The sequence below is a fragment of the Lycorma delicatula genome, chromosome 3 (assembly GCF_047948215.1).
Source record: "Lycorma delicatula isolate Av1 chromosome 3, ASM4794821v1, whole genome shotgun sequence".
NCBI lineage: Eukaryota > Metazoa > Arthropoda > Insecta > Hemiptera > Fulgoridae > Lycorma > Lycorma delicatula.
In genome coordinates, this window is record NC_134457.1 from 36,647,883 (window position 1) to 36,665,746 (window position 17,864).

Consider the following 17,864-nt stretch of genomic DNA (forward strand, 5'->3'; position numbering starts at 1 on the left):
AGGAAAAAATGTAGGATGACCTAAACTGAAAATGATATTGTAGATATATTGTCTGTAATATATATATATATATTAATGTATATTTAATACATAATAAATATAATATATATATATTAAAAAATATTTTAATTTTTTTTTTTTGTAATTTTTTTTAAATTTCTTCATTAACATAAATATTTTTCAGACCTGAAAATGGTGGTGAAGCTTGTGCTGGGCATGACCGTAAATACAAAACATGTGTTGCCAGTCAGGTAAAATTTACATTTCATCATTTCTTATTTATCTTTTATTTATATATATATATATATATATATATATATATATATATATATATATATATATATATATATATATATATATATAATAATAATAATAATAATAATAATAATAATCATGTTGGTTTTTTCTTTATTAATTTGTTGCATGAATGATCTATTTATTATAAAGTAACTTGTAACTTAATAAGCAGTTTAATTAACTTTATAATTTGAATGTTTTTTTTTTTTTTAATGATAGTTACTTAATTACTCAGTTTTCACAAATGATTCTATATTTTTTCCTTACATTATAATTGTTCAAACTGACACTGCTAACATTGCAGCAGCACATGTGTGCACTTAACCCACAGGATTGAGAATATTTTAGTCCAGCCTTAGAATCCCATATCTCTAATAGACAATGAGTGTATTACTAAAAAAATGTCAGTCTGTAACCAGTTCAATATTAGATAACACATTATTTAAATTTAGATATCACTATTTAAATTTTTCCTGTAAGTAAAATTCACATTATCATTAATTGCAATAACGTAGGTACAGTTTTTTCAATCTTCAAATGCAATTTTTAAATCTAATTTTTAAATGTAAAAATTTGCTACTTACTTTAAATTATATTACTAAAACTCCTCGATTGAGATATTACAGAGCAGTAATCAGTGATCAATAAATTGCTTTCTGTTTCTTCTAAAGAAATTATAAAAGAATCTACTCCGACATCATTGACTAGAAGTTCTTGTTAAAGAATTCCTCAATTTTTTTTTATATGTTTACACTGGAATCCAAGCTTCAAGTCCTACTGTGAAAAATGATTTTTCACATACTCCAATCACCTCCTCAATTTTAGAGAAAAAATGATTCTTAGCTTATGTTTTTTTATATCTGCTCATAATAGCATTACTAGGTATAAAGATGAATGGTTAGTAGCAAACTAAGACATCTCATCAATAATCTTGAAGTGTTCTATCAGTAACATATTTGTTATTAAATCTTGGATTGTATATTTTTATGACTTTCTATAATCAGGTTTAAAAATTCCCATGAATGATAACTTATTTTTCTGTAAACACAATATTGTGACCATCTTCTGGTACTGCTGCTGGGTGCTTTGTTGTATTATTATTGCAGTACAGAGAATTTTCTAAAACAACTGTTTTAATTTGTAGATTAGATATATTAATCTTTCTTGAATCCATTTCACATAGTTGGTGTTGTTAATTTGATTGTGATAATCTCATTCATTTTCATTTAACCGTCAAATTACCAGACCACTAGTTACAAATCAGTTTTCACCATAAATATGATTAATTATAAGTCTCACTACTTTTGATATAAGTTTATATACTTCACTAATATCAACACAGGACATCTTGTTCCTTACATGCCTGAAAGGTATATAGAATTCATATAAACAATGGTCACCCATTTTGTTGGTATTTTTTTGTAATTTTCCTTAAATAAGTTAACCTCTGTTTTTGGATATCCTGGTTTTCCAATAACATTTTTTAAATTATTTTCAGTCTTCTTGCATTCTTCCAAATCTTGAATCTGATATTTTCAGTTTGACTATTTTAGAATAAATTTTTATTATAAATCGTACGAACTATTTATGCAACTTTTAAATTCTATTTTTTTTTCTCTAATGATGTTTTTAAATTTTATGCCATTGGAAGTGCTTTTGTTTTACGAACTTATATATGATCCAGCACATCACATCTACATCAAAACCATCCATATCTGTGAATGGATTTTATGTTTATGATGTTTATTTGCTATCATAAGAATTTTTTTGGGTTGTCCAGTATCACAAATAATTTTATATTCTAGCCTTACACTATAAATTGTTTAAACTGACACTCTGCAGCACATACACGCACTTAACCTACAGGGATTAAGAATATTTTCTTTGCTGTTGTTTCTTCTTCAATAAATTTAAGTACATTATTAATTAACTTGCAAGCTTGTCTGTTTAAAATTTACCTCTGTGGACCATGATCTTATGTTTAAAATAGTACCTTCAGTGGACCATGATCTTCATCCAGAGCAGATTGTTATTTGATCCAACAGTACATATTCACAAAATACACATTCTTGATTGGCATTGCTGCTGACTATATCCTTACCTCAAAAAAAAAATTGGCATCTTTCATTTTTAATTGTGATCATTTACAAATTCTTCTCAAGTTACAAGTAATTTTATTCAGATCCTGATGTAGAGGAAAGTGTAAAAAATATATTTGGTTATCTCTAAGAATCCTTGAATAGAACACCAGATAATCCCTGAATGTAATAATTGACATCTAGTAGAAACATGAGGGTCTTTGTAAACACTAGAAGGTGTATTTCTGATATTAAAAATGAAACCTTTCTATTTCTAATAGTTGTTTCATCTGATTTATTTTTATTATAATACAGCTGAACTTGGCCTTTTTTTCTCATAAGTCTGACAAGACATTTAAAAAGATGATAGAAATGGTGAGTTAATTCTGGATATTGTTCTGTATACAAATGTAATGCAGTACATAATTTTTCAAAACATTCATCGATTTTTATTTACATGCTGAGCTTCTTCATTAGAATATCCCACAAAAAAGTTCAAAATCTTTCAGATCTACTTTAATCAAACATCTAACCCTAGCAGTAACCAATTTATTAAAAAACAAAAACTAAAAATGAAGAAATTGAAAGAAACAATCACGTACATTTTCAAAAACCAAACCACAATTCACAGTAAACACTGAAAATAAATTGTTAATAATTGATGTATGAATAAAAAATGTGAAACAAGTGTTGGTAAATAATTATTAAAAATTTAATAATATATCTTATTTATTTATTTGATTTCTGTTGTTACATAACACCTTAGGTCCCAAAGGAATGGTAGGTAACATGTCATAAGTACGAGTACATATCAAATTTAAATTCAATACAAAAATACATCAGTAATAATGAGATAAATGTAAACAAGAAAATAAATTGTTAATAATTGATGTATGAATAAAAAATGTGAAACAAGTGTTGGTAAATAATTATTAAAAATTTAATAATATATCTTATTTATTTATTTGATTTCTGTTGTTACATAACACCTTAGGTCCCAAAGGAATGGTAGGTAACATGTCATAAGTACGAGTACATATCAAATTTAAATTCAATACAAAAATACATCAGTAATAATGAGATAAATGTAAACAAGAGAATACAATAAATATGTTACAATACAATAAACTTAGTTATAGGTTGTAAGCATCAAGTTTGCTAAATAGTTATAAGGATGTAAATAATATGGTCATAAAATTTTGTATCCTTATGTTTGATGACATTTGGCTTTAAAATCAACTTTTGGCAACTTTTAACTGTTTTTCTCATTTAAAATTTTTGAGCTATGAACAAATAAAAACTATCTTTTTTTTTTAAATTTCTCTAAAAATAAATAATAAATTTTTCATTAACTATATTACAACCCTAATTTAAAGTGCGTTACATCTCATAGTTAATTATAAAAAAATTAGATGCAAACGTTTTTAGTTTCACAAGCCTACTACTTGACTCTTTTTGGCATTTAAAATGTTTGAATTAGGAATAAATATATTGTTTTTAAAATACCTTAAGACTTAAAAAAAAGTTATTTTTATTTGCTAACAATTGATCAACAAGGTATACATTTGAATTTTCAGATTGAAACAGTAAAATTAATAAATTTTATATGGAAGTTTTTTTTTTGAAATGGTCTTAGGGTGAAGGTTTTTTGACTCCTATTTCTGTTTAAAAATTCTGAGATACATTTCCCCTATCCTTTGAAGAACTACTCTTCCATACTTCAGTTGTCATGAAATATTTAAATTAGATTATTTATTCTTTATTTGTGAGAAAGATTTGTTACACCAAAGTCCTGTGACAGTCTTTCCTTTTGCTATACATATAGACATATAATGTGAATTCCTTTATGTAATGCCACGTAGAAACTGCTAGAACATGAAAAGCAGAAAACTAAGAGACAAAATTATATAAATAATACATTAAATACTATTAGGTCAAAGTTTCATATTAAATATCATAATAAAACTATTTTTAATTGTTTTTTTTTTAAATCATTTATCAGACTTAAAACAGTCAACAATATTTGGTAAGGATTTGCAGTTATAATAACTCTGTAAAAAACAGACCAAATTTTAGCCACACACTTATAAACACTTCGTTTTATTTTCCTTTTAGTTTTTTTTTTTAATAAATGTTTGGTTTTAATTTTAATTTTTTGTTTTAGTGCGGTAATGTACCTCGAATGACAATAAGAGATTTTGCTGATGAAATATGCTTAAGAACGCAAGAAGTTGATAAAGACCTTATTGGAACAGGATTACAGAGAATTAGTTCTGATGGTAAATAAGTTTAATAAGAGAATATTTTATCCTATTAAATTATAGTTATGTAGTTAATTAGATACATTCTTTGAAATAGGTTCTAAGAAAAACTGTTTACTAACTTTATTTATTGTTACACAGTTTAAACTCTCAGTGATTTAAACATTCCAAATTAGTTCTGTTTAAATCATATTAACAAGGCTTAGAAGTTTAAAATTGTGTCATAATAAATGTAATAACATTCTGTTTGTAATGAAATACTGAGATGTAAGCTGTATAATCCTGATTTGCCCGATCAAATAGTTTTAGCAATTAGAGGAAATTATCAGTAGAATTTTTTACCCAAAAGATAACTGAATTTTTAGAAAATAAAATTTTATCAAAGATGTATAAGGATGTATAATATTTTATAAAATACAGTTTTTACCATCATAATATTTTTACAAATTTGATGTGAATATAGTGAATGACATTTCATTGAACATTCATGCAAATGAAATTTTATTTTTATCAAATACTAATCAGTGAAAGAATTATTGTTCTACAGAACCCTTTAATGCTCTATAAATAAATTATAAATTCTGACTAAAACATAATTATACATAAAATTATTATTATTTGATAAGTTACAATAAACAAAAACAAATTACTTCAGCATTTTCTTAGAAGGAACAAGGAAAATCATGAAAGAACCTTGATTATAGAAGCAATATAAAATATAAAATTAATGAAAAAAATTAGAAATTGAAAATCATAAAAATAATAATTACAAATATATAGATTAGCAATGATTCAACTATGTGCATAGTTCCATTATTTTTTTTATTTTATCAGTGTTGAATAAATTAAATCTTTTAATAATTGTTTATAAATAACAATTTTTAAAGCATTATTTGGAAAATATATGGGTAAATTAATTAAATAAATGTTAAATGAGTATGCAGAATATTCATGTTTATTTAATCAACATTATTTAACTCATTAAAAAAAAAAAAAAACATTTTTAAGGAAATCTTTTAATTTAAATAAATTTGTCAGAAGTTTAAGACGCTAGATAATTTATTAATAATAATTGCAGTGGAAGCATGCAGATCCTTTCTAACAATATGCTGAGTAATGCAAAAATGATTTTGTTGTCTGCTTTGATACAAGTGAATATTGTTATTTTTTAAAAGTATATAATTTTTTATTTTGGGAAAAGTGCCAGATACATGTATACACACTAATTGTTAATTTACAACGAATCAGTATACGATTCACATTTACCATTACCAAAAAAAATCAGACAGTCTGTTTTTGTTTTCTGAAAACTCATTTTGATTTTTAAAGTAACTTCTAGTTATAATATTATATTTTAGGGAAAAATGATTTTTAATTAAAATTTATTAAATTTTTTACTGTTAAAAATAATAATTACTTGTCATTTATTATTTTGTTTCAAATTAAGCTAGAGAAGCTTGCACTGTGTGGTGTTACAAACGTGGTGGAGGCTCAAAAAGCAGAGGATGGTCATTTCCAGATGGTACAACATGCCGTACCCATAGAGCTCATAAACCAATGTTCTGTATCAATGGTGTTTGTCAGGTAAATATATTTTTCTTCTGTAAATTGATGTTCACATCTAATTAGCAGTAACTTTTATATACCGGGTGGTCCATTTAAATTGAGACACATCTATATTTTAAAAACTACACATTTTAGGAAAAAATGTTTCCCATTAATTTTTTTCTATTTCAAGGGGGAAATATGTTCACAACCTATGTTGTCCTTGATAAGGTCAAATAAATGTAATTTCAAGGTCAACTTAATTTTTTAAAAAAGGAACCTATATTTTTTATTGCAGAATCAAATTCTTTGTAGAAAAAGATAAAAATTTCATTTCAGATATTTTTTTCTTATAAAATTGATAGTTTTTAGTTATTCATTTTTAAAAATTCTGTAGGCCTGTAAACTGCTGGTGCCTTTAGTTTCATTAGGTCTGGCCCAGCTGTTGAGTTACACCCAGCTGATGTTAAATTTTAAATAAAAGAAAATAAAATTTTAAATAAAAAACAATCAATGCTAATAATAATGATGCCAACAATAATGAAGAAGAAAAAAGTTAAACATGTAAACACCAACAAATTTTTTAAAATAGTCTTAAGTGAAGTTCAAGTTGCTATTAATATTTGTCTAAGTAAATGTTATTTTCAGTGTCTTCAATTAATCTTTTTATTACTTTGTTTGCCAACTATTAATAAATATTAAATTATTTAGTTTTTGTTTATTGGAAATTATGGAACAATTTACAATTAGAGAAAATACTGAGGTAATTTTGCTTTACGGGGAATGTCACCAAAATGTTGATCAGACAGTAGCTTTGTATGCTCTACGAGTCCCTGGTAGAAATACTCCAAGTTGTTCTTCTGTGTACAGAATTGTAAAACAGTTTAGTGATGCTGGAAGTGCAGGAAGCCAAAAATAGGAACTGTCGTCAAAATACTGTGACAGCAGAAAACAATGAAATAGCGGTCGCTGCGGTGGTCATTGTAAATCCTCACATTAGTTCAAGAAGAATTTCACTGACTCTGGGATATCAAAAACCTGTATTCTGAGAATATTAAAACGCCTGAAATTCCATCCGTACCATATTTCACTTAATTAAGAGTAGTATTTTGTCGATGGGTACTGGAAAAAGCACATGTAGATCAAAATTGTTTTCTTAATATTCTATTTTTTAACGAATCAGGTTCTACTTATCATGAAGCAGTAAATAGACAATATGCATTATTGGGCAGTGCAAAATCCACAGTGGCTAAGGAAAGTAGAACATCAATGTCCATGTACTGTCAATATTTGGTGCAGAATCATAGATTGTAAATTTATTGGACCGCATTTTTTCGATGGAAATTTAAATGTAGAGAAATAAGCAGATTTTCTAAAAAATCAGTTGCTTTTACTGCTTGTTGAACTACCCTTGGAGAAGAGAAGAATGATGTGGATCATGATGGCTCTTCTGCACATTATTCAATTTTCACCAGAATAATTTTTGGCCATGAATACAATGATCACTGGATGGTCGAGCTGGTCCATACTTAGAAGTACCAGTTACCCCTGAAAATATGAAAGAGTGTATAACACATGTTTTTAGAGATATCAGGTGAAAAACTTTTATTAAATGTTCATGGGTCATTTTTAAAACATATCAAATAATGCATAGAAGTAGAAGGTCACTGCTTCGAGCATTTGTTGCTGTAATTCATGTAGTGTAAGTTTTTGCAATTATTTTAAACAAAGAGCATTAAAAAAAATTTTGAAGTATCAGTAATTTGTTAAACCAAATATTTTCGTAGAGTCAACATAACTTACCAAAGCGTGAAACATGTAGGCAATAATACCTGTATGTATTATTTGATTAAAAAAATGCATTAAAATGTAAATATATTTTAGTTAGGTTAATCCATTATTGATTATTTTTTATTTAAAATTTTATTTTATTTAATTTAAAATTTAACATCAGCTGAATCTAACTTGACAGTTGGGCCAGACCTAATGAAAGAAAAGTACCAGTTATAAGCCTACAGCGGTTTTGAAGATGAATAATTAAAAAATTCAATTTTAGAAAAAAAGTCTGAAATGAAATCTTTTTCCAAAGAATTCAATTCTGCAATAAAAAATATAGGTTCCTCTTTAAAGAAATTAAGTTGACTTTGAAATGACCTTTATTTAACCTTATCAAAGACAACATAGGTTGTGAACATATTTCCCCTTTAAAATGGAAAAACTTTTAACGGGAAACAAGTTTTCCTAAATTGTGTAGTTTTTGAGATATAGATGTGTCTCAATTTAAATGACCACCTGGTACATTTTTTTGTTATAACTGACTCTTTTAGTGAATTATTAAAGCAATGTGCAACTTCATTTTTTCACCTAAAGAAAATCATATTGTTTTTTTAATAGTTCCCAATTATTATTAATGTGATGTCTTGTACTAGTTACAGTCCCAATTCTTGTTCTTTTTACTTAACAAACAACCATATTATCCCATAGGCTTATACAAAAAATATTGGGCCAATCCATGTTGGATTTATAACTGAAATTTTAGAAATATCTTCTGTAATGATAAAAAAAATTATAAAGTGCCTTTCTCTTTTTTTTTTAATTAAATGAAAGAAAAAGATATTGTTCTCACAAACCTTTACTTACTTTTATTTTTCTTGACAGACTTGTTTATGAAAAGTAATAGCTGCAATACAACTTTGTCAATATAAGTGATTTTATATTAAATATTTCTATTAATTTATTTCCCTTTGTAATTTCAGGAGTTTACTTGTCAGTATGATGGTAAAAGGTGGGAAGAAGATGTGTTCAGTCTTTCCCAAGAGATGTGTCCTTCACCTCCAAAAATGTTATTTTCACGAGACAAACGTAGGGAAGTTGCTGTTGGAACATGGCTTCCTACTTCAGAGTGTTTCTACAATTGTATCAGTCCTGGCACTGGAATTCATATAGTTGAAAAACGACCTTGTCGGAAATGCAATACTACTGCTAGTGTACAGCTATGTCAACCAAAAACTCAGGTAACTTTATTACTTATAATTTCTCATGCACCCTGAATTATAACCCTTCCTATCCAGCATCCAATTGTTTGTTTCTAACGTAGGACATGAAAAGAGATGAAAAGAGTTAAGTATATATTAAATGCAGTGTAATTTCATTAAGGTTACACATATGTAAAAGGGATAAAAATTGTTTACTTGTGTTGGTGTTGTATTAATGAACCTTGTGATTACCAACAGTTCGTCATTTTCAAAGTTTCAAAGCACAGTAGTCACAACATACACACACCAAATTGTTTATATATATTGTATTTTTATGGTTCTTCACACTTTGCATTTAATTATAGAAGATTTATTATGATAAATGGAAGTACATGTTTTTCTTTTTGTTTTAAATTTTATTTCATATTTAATTTAAAAGTTTTGCAATTTTTGTAATATTTAAAATTTATTTGTAAATTTTGTTACAAAATATTAAATCCTTAAAAATCAATAAACAAAATCCAAATAAATACATTTATTTTTATATTAAAAGAATGAACAATGATAAAAATACCTGTCACATTCTTTAGAACAAATTAGTAAAAAATACTAATAATTGTGAGTTCTTGCTCAGAATTATGATTATGATTATGAATTATGATCAGTAGAATCATATTCAACAAATTCTGTTTTGCACTTATCTTTTTGGAAGTTTATAAAAATATCACTGATAGTTTGAAAAATAGTTATTTCAACATCACAATCTCATCTTACACACTTTTGAAGAATTTAATCTATTTTTAATTTTACCTCTTCACTTTCACCAACAATCTTATATTCTTTAAGTAGTAGTGGCAATTAAAGCAAGAAGATATGGAATTTGTGGTTCACAGTGACGCTTAGTATTGTTGTAGTTCTTCATTCTTCTGACATTAACCGAGTAAGTGGTGACAAACACTGTGAAAAAATATTAGAAATAGTATTTCATGTTTTCTTTTCTGCAAATTGCTATAACTTTTATCAGTGAACAATTTGAATAAATTTGAAGTTTACAAAATTTATATGTGGTGCTAAAAATAACAAGTGAATGGGTAAATTTTATAAACAAAGCCATGTTGGAATTATCTAAATATCTGGTGGATGACATTCATTCTTTACATCTCTTAAGTGTATTAAATTAGTACACAATTAGTTTAAAAAGTAGCCAAAATAGTACCTAAATAAATTATGACTGTACATAATCTAATGAAAAGTAAACACAAAGTAGTTTATTGTAGGTAATACATACAGCTAACAGAAAATAATAAACTTGTTAGTATTAAGATACATAAAACTCGTGAGCTATTTACTTTTAATAAATATGAATCTTTAAGCAAGTTAGATGAGTTAAATAATTACTCCTTTAAAACTATATATAAAAACTTCATTAAAAATAAAATTAGTAATGTTGAATAAAAAATTATGTCACTCGGTGTTATAAAGGATAGCAAACATTAAAAAATGAAATTTAACAAATTCTTTCCTTAAAATAATCTATTTTTCAGTATGAGATCTCATACCCCAAGCCTCCAGGGAACAACTCAAAAATTCTAAATGGAAAGCATAGGGACAAATTATTTTAAAGGGCAATGAAAAATGAATATTTTCATGTAAAATCTTTGCGCTACATTAACCCTAACTATTAAATATTTACTTAACCCATTAAATATTTTACACTACTAATTTCAAAAGTGACATACAGTACATACACCCAAATAGTGGTCTTATGCCAAAAAACAGATTATTTAAAAGTAAAAGCATTTGCTAGATTTCTTTTTAGTTTTTCACTCTTGAGCAACTATTAACAGACAGTGCAGACCACTTTTGAAACTAGCTGTGAAAAATGTTCAATGGCTGCCTTTTTTGTTAGGGTTGTTGTAGCCCAAAACGTTTTACATCAAAGTTATTGTTTTTTTTCAACAATTAATAACTAAACTTAAAATAATAAACCAATTTAACAATTTTTGAGTGGCCATCCATAGGTAATTGAGGTGTGATAATCTCATATCAAAACAATGATCTCAATTTAAGGTAGGAAAATTTGCTAAATTTAATTTTTCTTTTTTTAATTGATGAAAAATTACTTTCTAGTAAACATTTTTTACTGTCACCCAATTATATATATATTTATTTATTTATTTATTTATACATACATAAATTATTTATAGAAATATTAGAGAAAGTTAGTAGAAAAATGAAAATGTGCATCTCAAGTAGAACATATTCATAAATACCAACTGAATTACCTATTTACCAAAATTAGATTTAACTTAAACAGTTTTTAAAAAATCCAGAAAATAGCTGATTTAGAAACACAGACAAGGAAATTCAAATGTCAAAGGAAACACCACCCTAAACAAAAAAAAATTAGTAATTGAAGTAGTGCACAGAAATGAATATGATGGCTGTAACAACAAAGCAGCATTCCACTTGTTGATCACTAACAGGGTTGATAAAATTAAGAAATCCTAGATTGAACAAGTTTGACAGCATGGAAGATAACTGTACTAGCTGACTACATCTAAGGACTATACTAATTTTTAATTTTACATCAGGTAAATTTTGTATAATTACAAATATTTAACGGTTTTATGAATCTTAATGACCCAATTATTGTATTCATTATTTTACCAATATTTAATTTTACTGAATGGCTTTGTTAGAATTTTTAATTTACTGAGAATGAATTAGTTATCATCAATATTATTAACATTTGAAGCTTAGTAATTAGAGATTAATGTCATTCTTCACTCTTGAAACTAATTACTTTAAATGCTTTTTGTATCTAACTTTAACTGCAGTTAAAACATTTTATAATTATTGACTGCATTTATGAACTTATTTTACTTCTGTTTCAGTCGTGTGGAAGAACATTGAGTCCTGTTGAACATGCTACAACTGTCTGTACAAAATATAGTCAGAAAGTTCGTAGACTTTCTGGTTTAGGGATGCAGTTATCTTCTACAAATGGTATGTTCTTAATCATATAATGAATGATTTTAAAAGAAAATTAAACAGTTTTAAATTAAGAAAATTAATTTATTGTTGATGATGAATTTAACCTGATTATATGACATTCTGTCAACCTTTGACATTCTATCTTATTAAATGTGTTGCACTAAAATATGCTGGAATTAGCATTATAACTCAATAGAATTTCAAAAAAAAATTTTGTTTAAAAAATATTTATTAATATTTTGTAATTTATCAACCAAAAGTTAATTAAATTTTATTTTTTTTTATTAGTACAAAATAAAATTTTATTTTTTTTTATTAGTACATACAGTTAATAAAATATAATATAAAACAATAATAATTTGTATATAGAAGGAAACTGTCCTACTCCCCATCAGGAAAATCTGAGCGTAGGGGAAGAATACATCTACTGCTAAAAAAGATTCAAAAAAATAATTATTCTATGACAAAAGATCTGTGAAATTTTTTAGCTAAATTAAAAGTAGATAAACCAATAGTTATATAATATGATTGATGTTTGGTACAACAGATCAAATGGTGAGTTGTTTTTTTATCAACTTCTTTGATTTTTTTATATTTTAAGTGAAACTAGGTAGATTGATTGAAATCATTTTACTTTTGCATTACTTACAAGGATGTTATTATATATACCTCTTCCCTTCTACCTTTTTCTTTTTCCAATTTTTTACACATGAAGAAATTATTTTAAAACAATAATTAAAAACACAATTTCTTTACTTGTTTGTTATCATAAAGTACTCTGTATTTGATCACTGGTAGAAATATTATACATTGTTGATTTTCAAAGTAGATATTTTGTATAGATATGGGCATCCTCTGTGGCAACACTTAAAAATTTATCCTATAGCACAAATGTTTTTTTCGACAGATTTTCTTTTTTTATAAAAATATCTTAAAATAATTTTATTTACATCAATTTTTAACTATTTTTATATGTTATATATGCACTGTATAAAAACTACATTAAACCACTAGACCGATAAAATTTTATCACAGCAGCATCACAAGATAGAAAATTAATAAGAAAAAATGAGTTTTTAAAGACCACTTAATCCATAAAAATAATAAATGTATGAAATAATAATAATAATAATAAAGCCAGTTTGTGAAAATAATAAAATCTATACAACTAAATGTGGGTGATGCTGAAATTCAAATTCATTAACAAAGAAATATGTTTTTGTATGATGTTTTTTAAATGATTTTTTTAAGTAAATTAATGTAGGAGGATCTATAAAATGGATCAGTAATAAAAATTTATTATCAGAAAAGATAACCAAAAATTTTGCATCATATCCAAGAGAAATACTACCCTTTACTAATGAAAATATTCTCCATGCAATTAGTAATGTTATTGCTACTTGAGAAGCACATGCAATGGTTTTAAGCATATTTAAAATTAAAAAATTACAATCTGTGTAGTGAATGTTTCTATCATAAAATGTTTAAATCATTTTAAGTTAATCTATTTCTTCAGATGTAGTTGAGGTGATATTACCAATGAATAAATAAAATATGAATGATCTGAAATTATGAGGAAAATCATTGTGTTTTAAATATTGCACTTCAAGTATCTTGAAAATTTCATTTACTAATATAAAATAGTTCTACAAATTTCCAGTAGGTTAATTGCAGTGCTGTTTGGTAGAGAAACATCAATTATGTTTCTTCTTTTCACTTAAGTTTTAAAACTGTTTACCAAAGATTGTACTGCTTACCCAGCCTACAATGTATTTGCTGCTATACTTCAGTGATGTGTAATGGAGTGATGCAGGTGATTATAAACTTCCCATGCAAAGCACTGATAGTTTCAAACTAGCAAATCAATTATACAGCACATACCAAAAAGAATGATACATGAAACCTAATTTCATAACTATACTTGTCACTGAATGAAATTGCCACCATTTGAAAGTGGGCATCAAATTGCATTACTAGCACTTAAACATATGCTAACCTCAGACATTAACAACATGGCATCTGTGTAACAGAAGGTGATTAGGTGTTATACAATTTAGCAAGACACATACCATAACAATGGTTCAGCATTCATTTCAGGATTGATCTACCATTGGGTAAGAACATTTATCACTGATTAAAAAATGTGAAAAATCAGGGTGTTTATGTAAGGGGAAGAGCTTAGGATAACCATGGATTTTAGAAAAAAATGTAGAATGCATTTAAGAGGCTTTATAGCAACCTCCATTCATCATGCTCATGCTAACCGAGAACTTCTCAACAAAACTTCCTATACTGTTCCTAACCATTTTTTTATTGTTGGGTTCTAATTTACAAATATCCTGCATGGTGATCCTTGGATATAACTAGCTACAGGTACACTCATTATGTCAACAAGGAACACAACTGTTTATAGTCCTTGAATCAAGAAAGCTGCATTAAATAATGGAGACTTCCTGGATATCATTCAAATCAATAGATTGTTTCATCCTGTAATTTTTATGTTTATACAACCAATTATTTAAGGAAAAAATCATAAGTAAAAAAAAAAAATTCCATTCAAAGGAAAGCAGTAATTAACATCAAGAAACTAAATGAGAATACTTATGAATACTAATGAGAACTAAATGAGAATACTAATACTGAGAATTTAACCAAACCAAATTATAGATTTATTAACATCTAACTTTTAGAAACGTTAGATGAAGCTTCCTTGTTACCTCATAATCTTTTATTTATATTTTTCTTCTATTTTTAACTGCAGACAATTTAAAAAAATTTTAATTTTACTGTCATGTAACTATATTTACTTATTAAACTTGATAATATAAATTTCTTTATACGGTAGCATTTCATATGTTATATTATGTTCATTAGTTTTGCAGAGATGAATTTTTAGTGTGAAGATTTTAGTACTGGCCAAATAACGTATTTATTTACAACTGTCAGTTTTCTGCAAAGGAAATAGATTAATTCAGTCACATTAACAAACATAAGTATTTTCACACCTGCAGTTGCTCATTGCAACTGAATACAGTAATAGCAATTAAACAGCTAATAGCAATTTTTAAATTGTAATGGCAGTTATAAATTCTAACATTATTTTACTTTTAATTTAGATGATCCGGATCGGTCATGCAGACTAGCTTGTCAAGATGATAGTGTTCTCCATCGATTTTATTTAGTTAATGGTGAAGATGGTCATTTTCCTTTTGGCACTGATTGCAGTAGAGGTGAAACTACAAAAAAAGCATTTTGCATAGGTGGAAAATGCTTGGTAATTATTGGTAACAATAATATATTGAATGCAATATCCATATGTTGTTTTAACTGGATAAAATAAAAATTGTTATTGCCAGCCATTAGATTGTGCTAAATTATCCAGCATTTCAGCTGATAAGTGTTAATTATTTGCAGAAGTTGCTGTTACAACAGGACACAAAAAATACTGACTATATTACTTCATTTCAACATCTGTCAACATGCAAGATGGTATACCATTGTAGAACATTTATTCTTCAAAAATGGAGAAAATTACTTATAGGGTTTTAATAAATTTCTTAAAGGTTGTTTCTATAAATATTCTACCTGTGCACTGTAGAGTCACAAGACAGATATCAACATGGTAGTCCAATCTATCCCAAACATTTGAAAGCATATCCTGCTCAGCAGCATTTGTGATTATTTTATATCATTTACATCAACACAAAAGGAGGGACAAAATCTCACAAACAAAAATAATCACAAAGTGTTAAATGTGGACTTCTTGGTGTCCAATATATCAACCATGTTTTCATCAGTTGCACAGCCAATCCAATACCTTGGAAGGTGTTCAACTCAAAATGCCACTAGTTTATTTCATGGGATAAACAAATAGAAATGTTTTTTCTACTATAGCTTTTAGAAATTCCACCAGAGTGCAGGAAAAGCTGAAGATACCATTCCTGCTCAAATGCAGCCTGCAACTGTTTAAGTGGCTTTAAATATGAAAATCTGAACATAGGTCCAAGAGCTGATAATTAATAAGACCATAATTATAACTATATCTCAGATGGGTAATTTTTCACAATAGAAAACTAATAATGTTGTTAAAGTATAACTGGCTGAGCTAGTCCTCAATCTTTAACGCAGAAAGGCAAGTCCTTAAACAAAATTAACAGGGTAATATTTATTATTTACTTATAATTCTTGGCAATAAGCATTTCATAAGACAATTAATAAAGAAATTAAGTGATGTTGGGTTAGCAGAGTAGGGCATGAATAACATATCATTATATCATCTTGTGGGGTTATTGATGTAAATAAAATATAATTTTTTCTTCATACAGGAATTTGGTTCTGATGATACACCCTTGCATGATTCTCCTAATGGATATTCTTTACCTAGAGTCAAAAGAAGTTTGGACTACAGTAATATGTTAAATGATTTTATGAATAATGAACTAAATGAAATTATGAACAAAATAAGAAGTTCTGGTAAGCAACATTTTTGAGTAAAATTCATTTAGTTTTGAAGTTAAATTTGTTTTTTGTACACCACAATTGTTTATATTTACTTTATACTAGTGAGCATAACACATATGCTGTTTTGCCCTTGAAGCTGGAGGCGTCATGATGGCCTTCCTGTACTTTGACCATACCAGTACAGCCTAGGGTACGGCCAGTCTAGATCCCAGACAAGTCTGGCATTTCAATCATCTTCCTCATTAAAATACATGTACAATTTATCCAAGGTGATGCTAAAATAAAGAAAATTATTTGTTTTCTCCCAATCTTTACAGGAATCAGTAAGGGTAGGAATACTTTTTGTTACACTGTTATCATTTCAGTTGATTTCTAGTTTTATTTTATTATGATAAGTGAAGTTCTTCAATAAAAATCTTTTCTGATTTATGCGTCGAGGAAACATTTGTAGTTTTTATGCAACTGTTTGGTTATTTTATTGCTTCAAAGAAATAACCAAGGGAGTAATAGTAAAAAATATATAATAGTATGTAGCAAACCAAAATGTGGTTTACTAAAATATTGGTAAGTTATGTAAAATAAAAATCACTATGAATCATAAAAACAAATTTATATCCATAATTATAATAGTGAGACATATGATCACTTATTGCAACATGGTAATTTTAATTTTCAAATAACTTTTAAATGTATGTATTAGTAAATCCTCAAAACACACTGGTTCCCAGTTGTGCATTTTTATGATTAAAAAGTATCATAGTATTGGCTAATAGATATATATTATTACACATATAAAAAAGCTAACTCTGCGAAAAGAATTTGCACATGACTACTGTGGTACCACAAGGTATACTTGAATATATAATTCAATGCCCTCCCCATACGCCAATCACTCTAGGCATCTGCTCCAAGGTTACAATGAATTAAAATATAAATGGAGTATGATAATAAAGTTTGGACTAATGCTGTAAAAATTATTTGTTGAAAACGTAATATAATTACACATTGCACCCTTCAAAGTAGTCACCCTGAGCTGTAATGCTTTTCTCCATTCGCCTTTGAAGCAGTTGAAGAAATTTGTTTATTACCCTAGGCAGTGGCTTGACTAGACTCTTTAATGGCCTCCAGAGTCTGAAAATAATGTCCTTTCAATCTTTCTTTAATCTTTGGAAATAAAAAAAAATGATGGGAGGAAATCTGGTGAGCAGGGGGATGTTCAAGGACCGTGGTGGCTGTTTTGGCTAAAAACT

General features: G+C 27.0%; 1 protein-coding gene across 4 annotated transcripts in view; it reads left to right on the forward strand.

The window, feature by feature from the left end:
• LOC142321503 (A disintegrin and metalloproteinase with thrombospondin motifs adt-2-like) overlaps positions 1-17,864 on the forward strand; it is a 181,510-nt gene that overhangs the window by 151,655 nt on the left and 11,991 nt on the right. For 3 of the 4 annotated variants that reach the window (XM_075359638.1, XM_075359636.1, XM_075359635.1), the window contains exons 11-17: positions 185-251; positions 4,540-4,654; positions 6,084-6,220; positions 8,938-9,195; positions 12,054-12,165; positions 15,270-15,427; positions 16,479-16,626. In XM_075359638.1, the coding sequence (XP_075215753.1) occupies positions 185-251; positions 4,540-4,654; positions 6,084-6,220; positions 8,938-9,195; positions 12,054-12,165; positions 15,270-15,427; positions 16,479-16,626 (995 nt within the window). Of the gene's footprint in view, positions 1-184; positions 252-4,539; positions 4,655-6,083; positions 6,221-8,937; positions 9,196-12,053; positions 12,166-15,269; positions 15,438-16,478; positions 16,627-17,864 lie in introns of those variants that run through there. The other variant, XM_075359639.1, reaches the window with a different exon arrangement.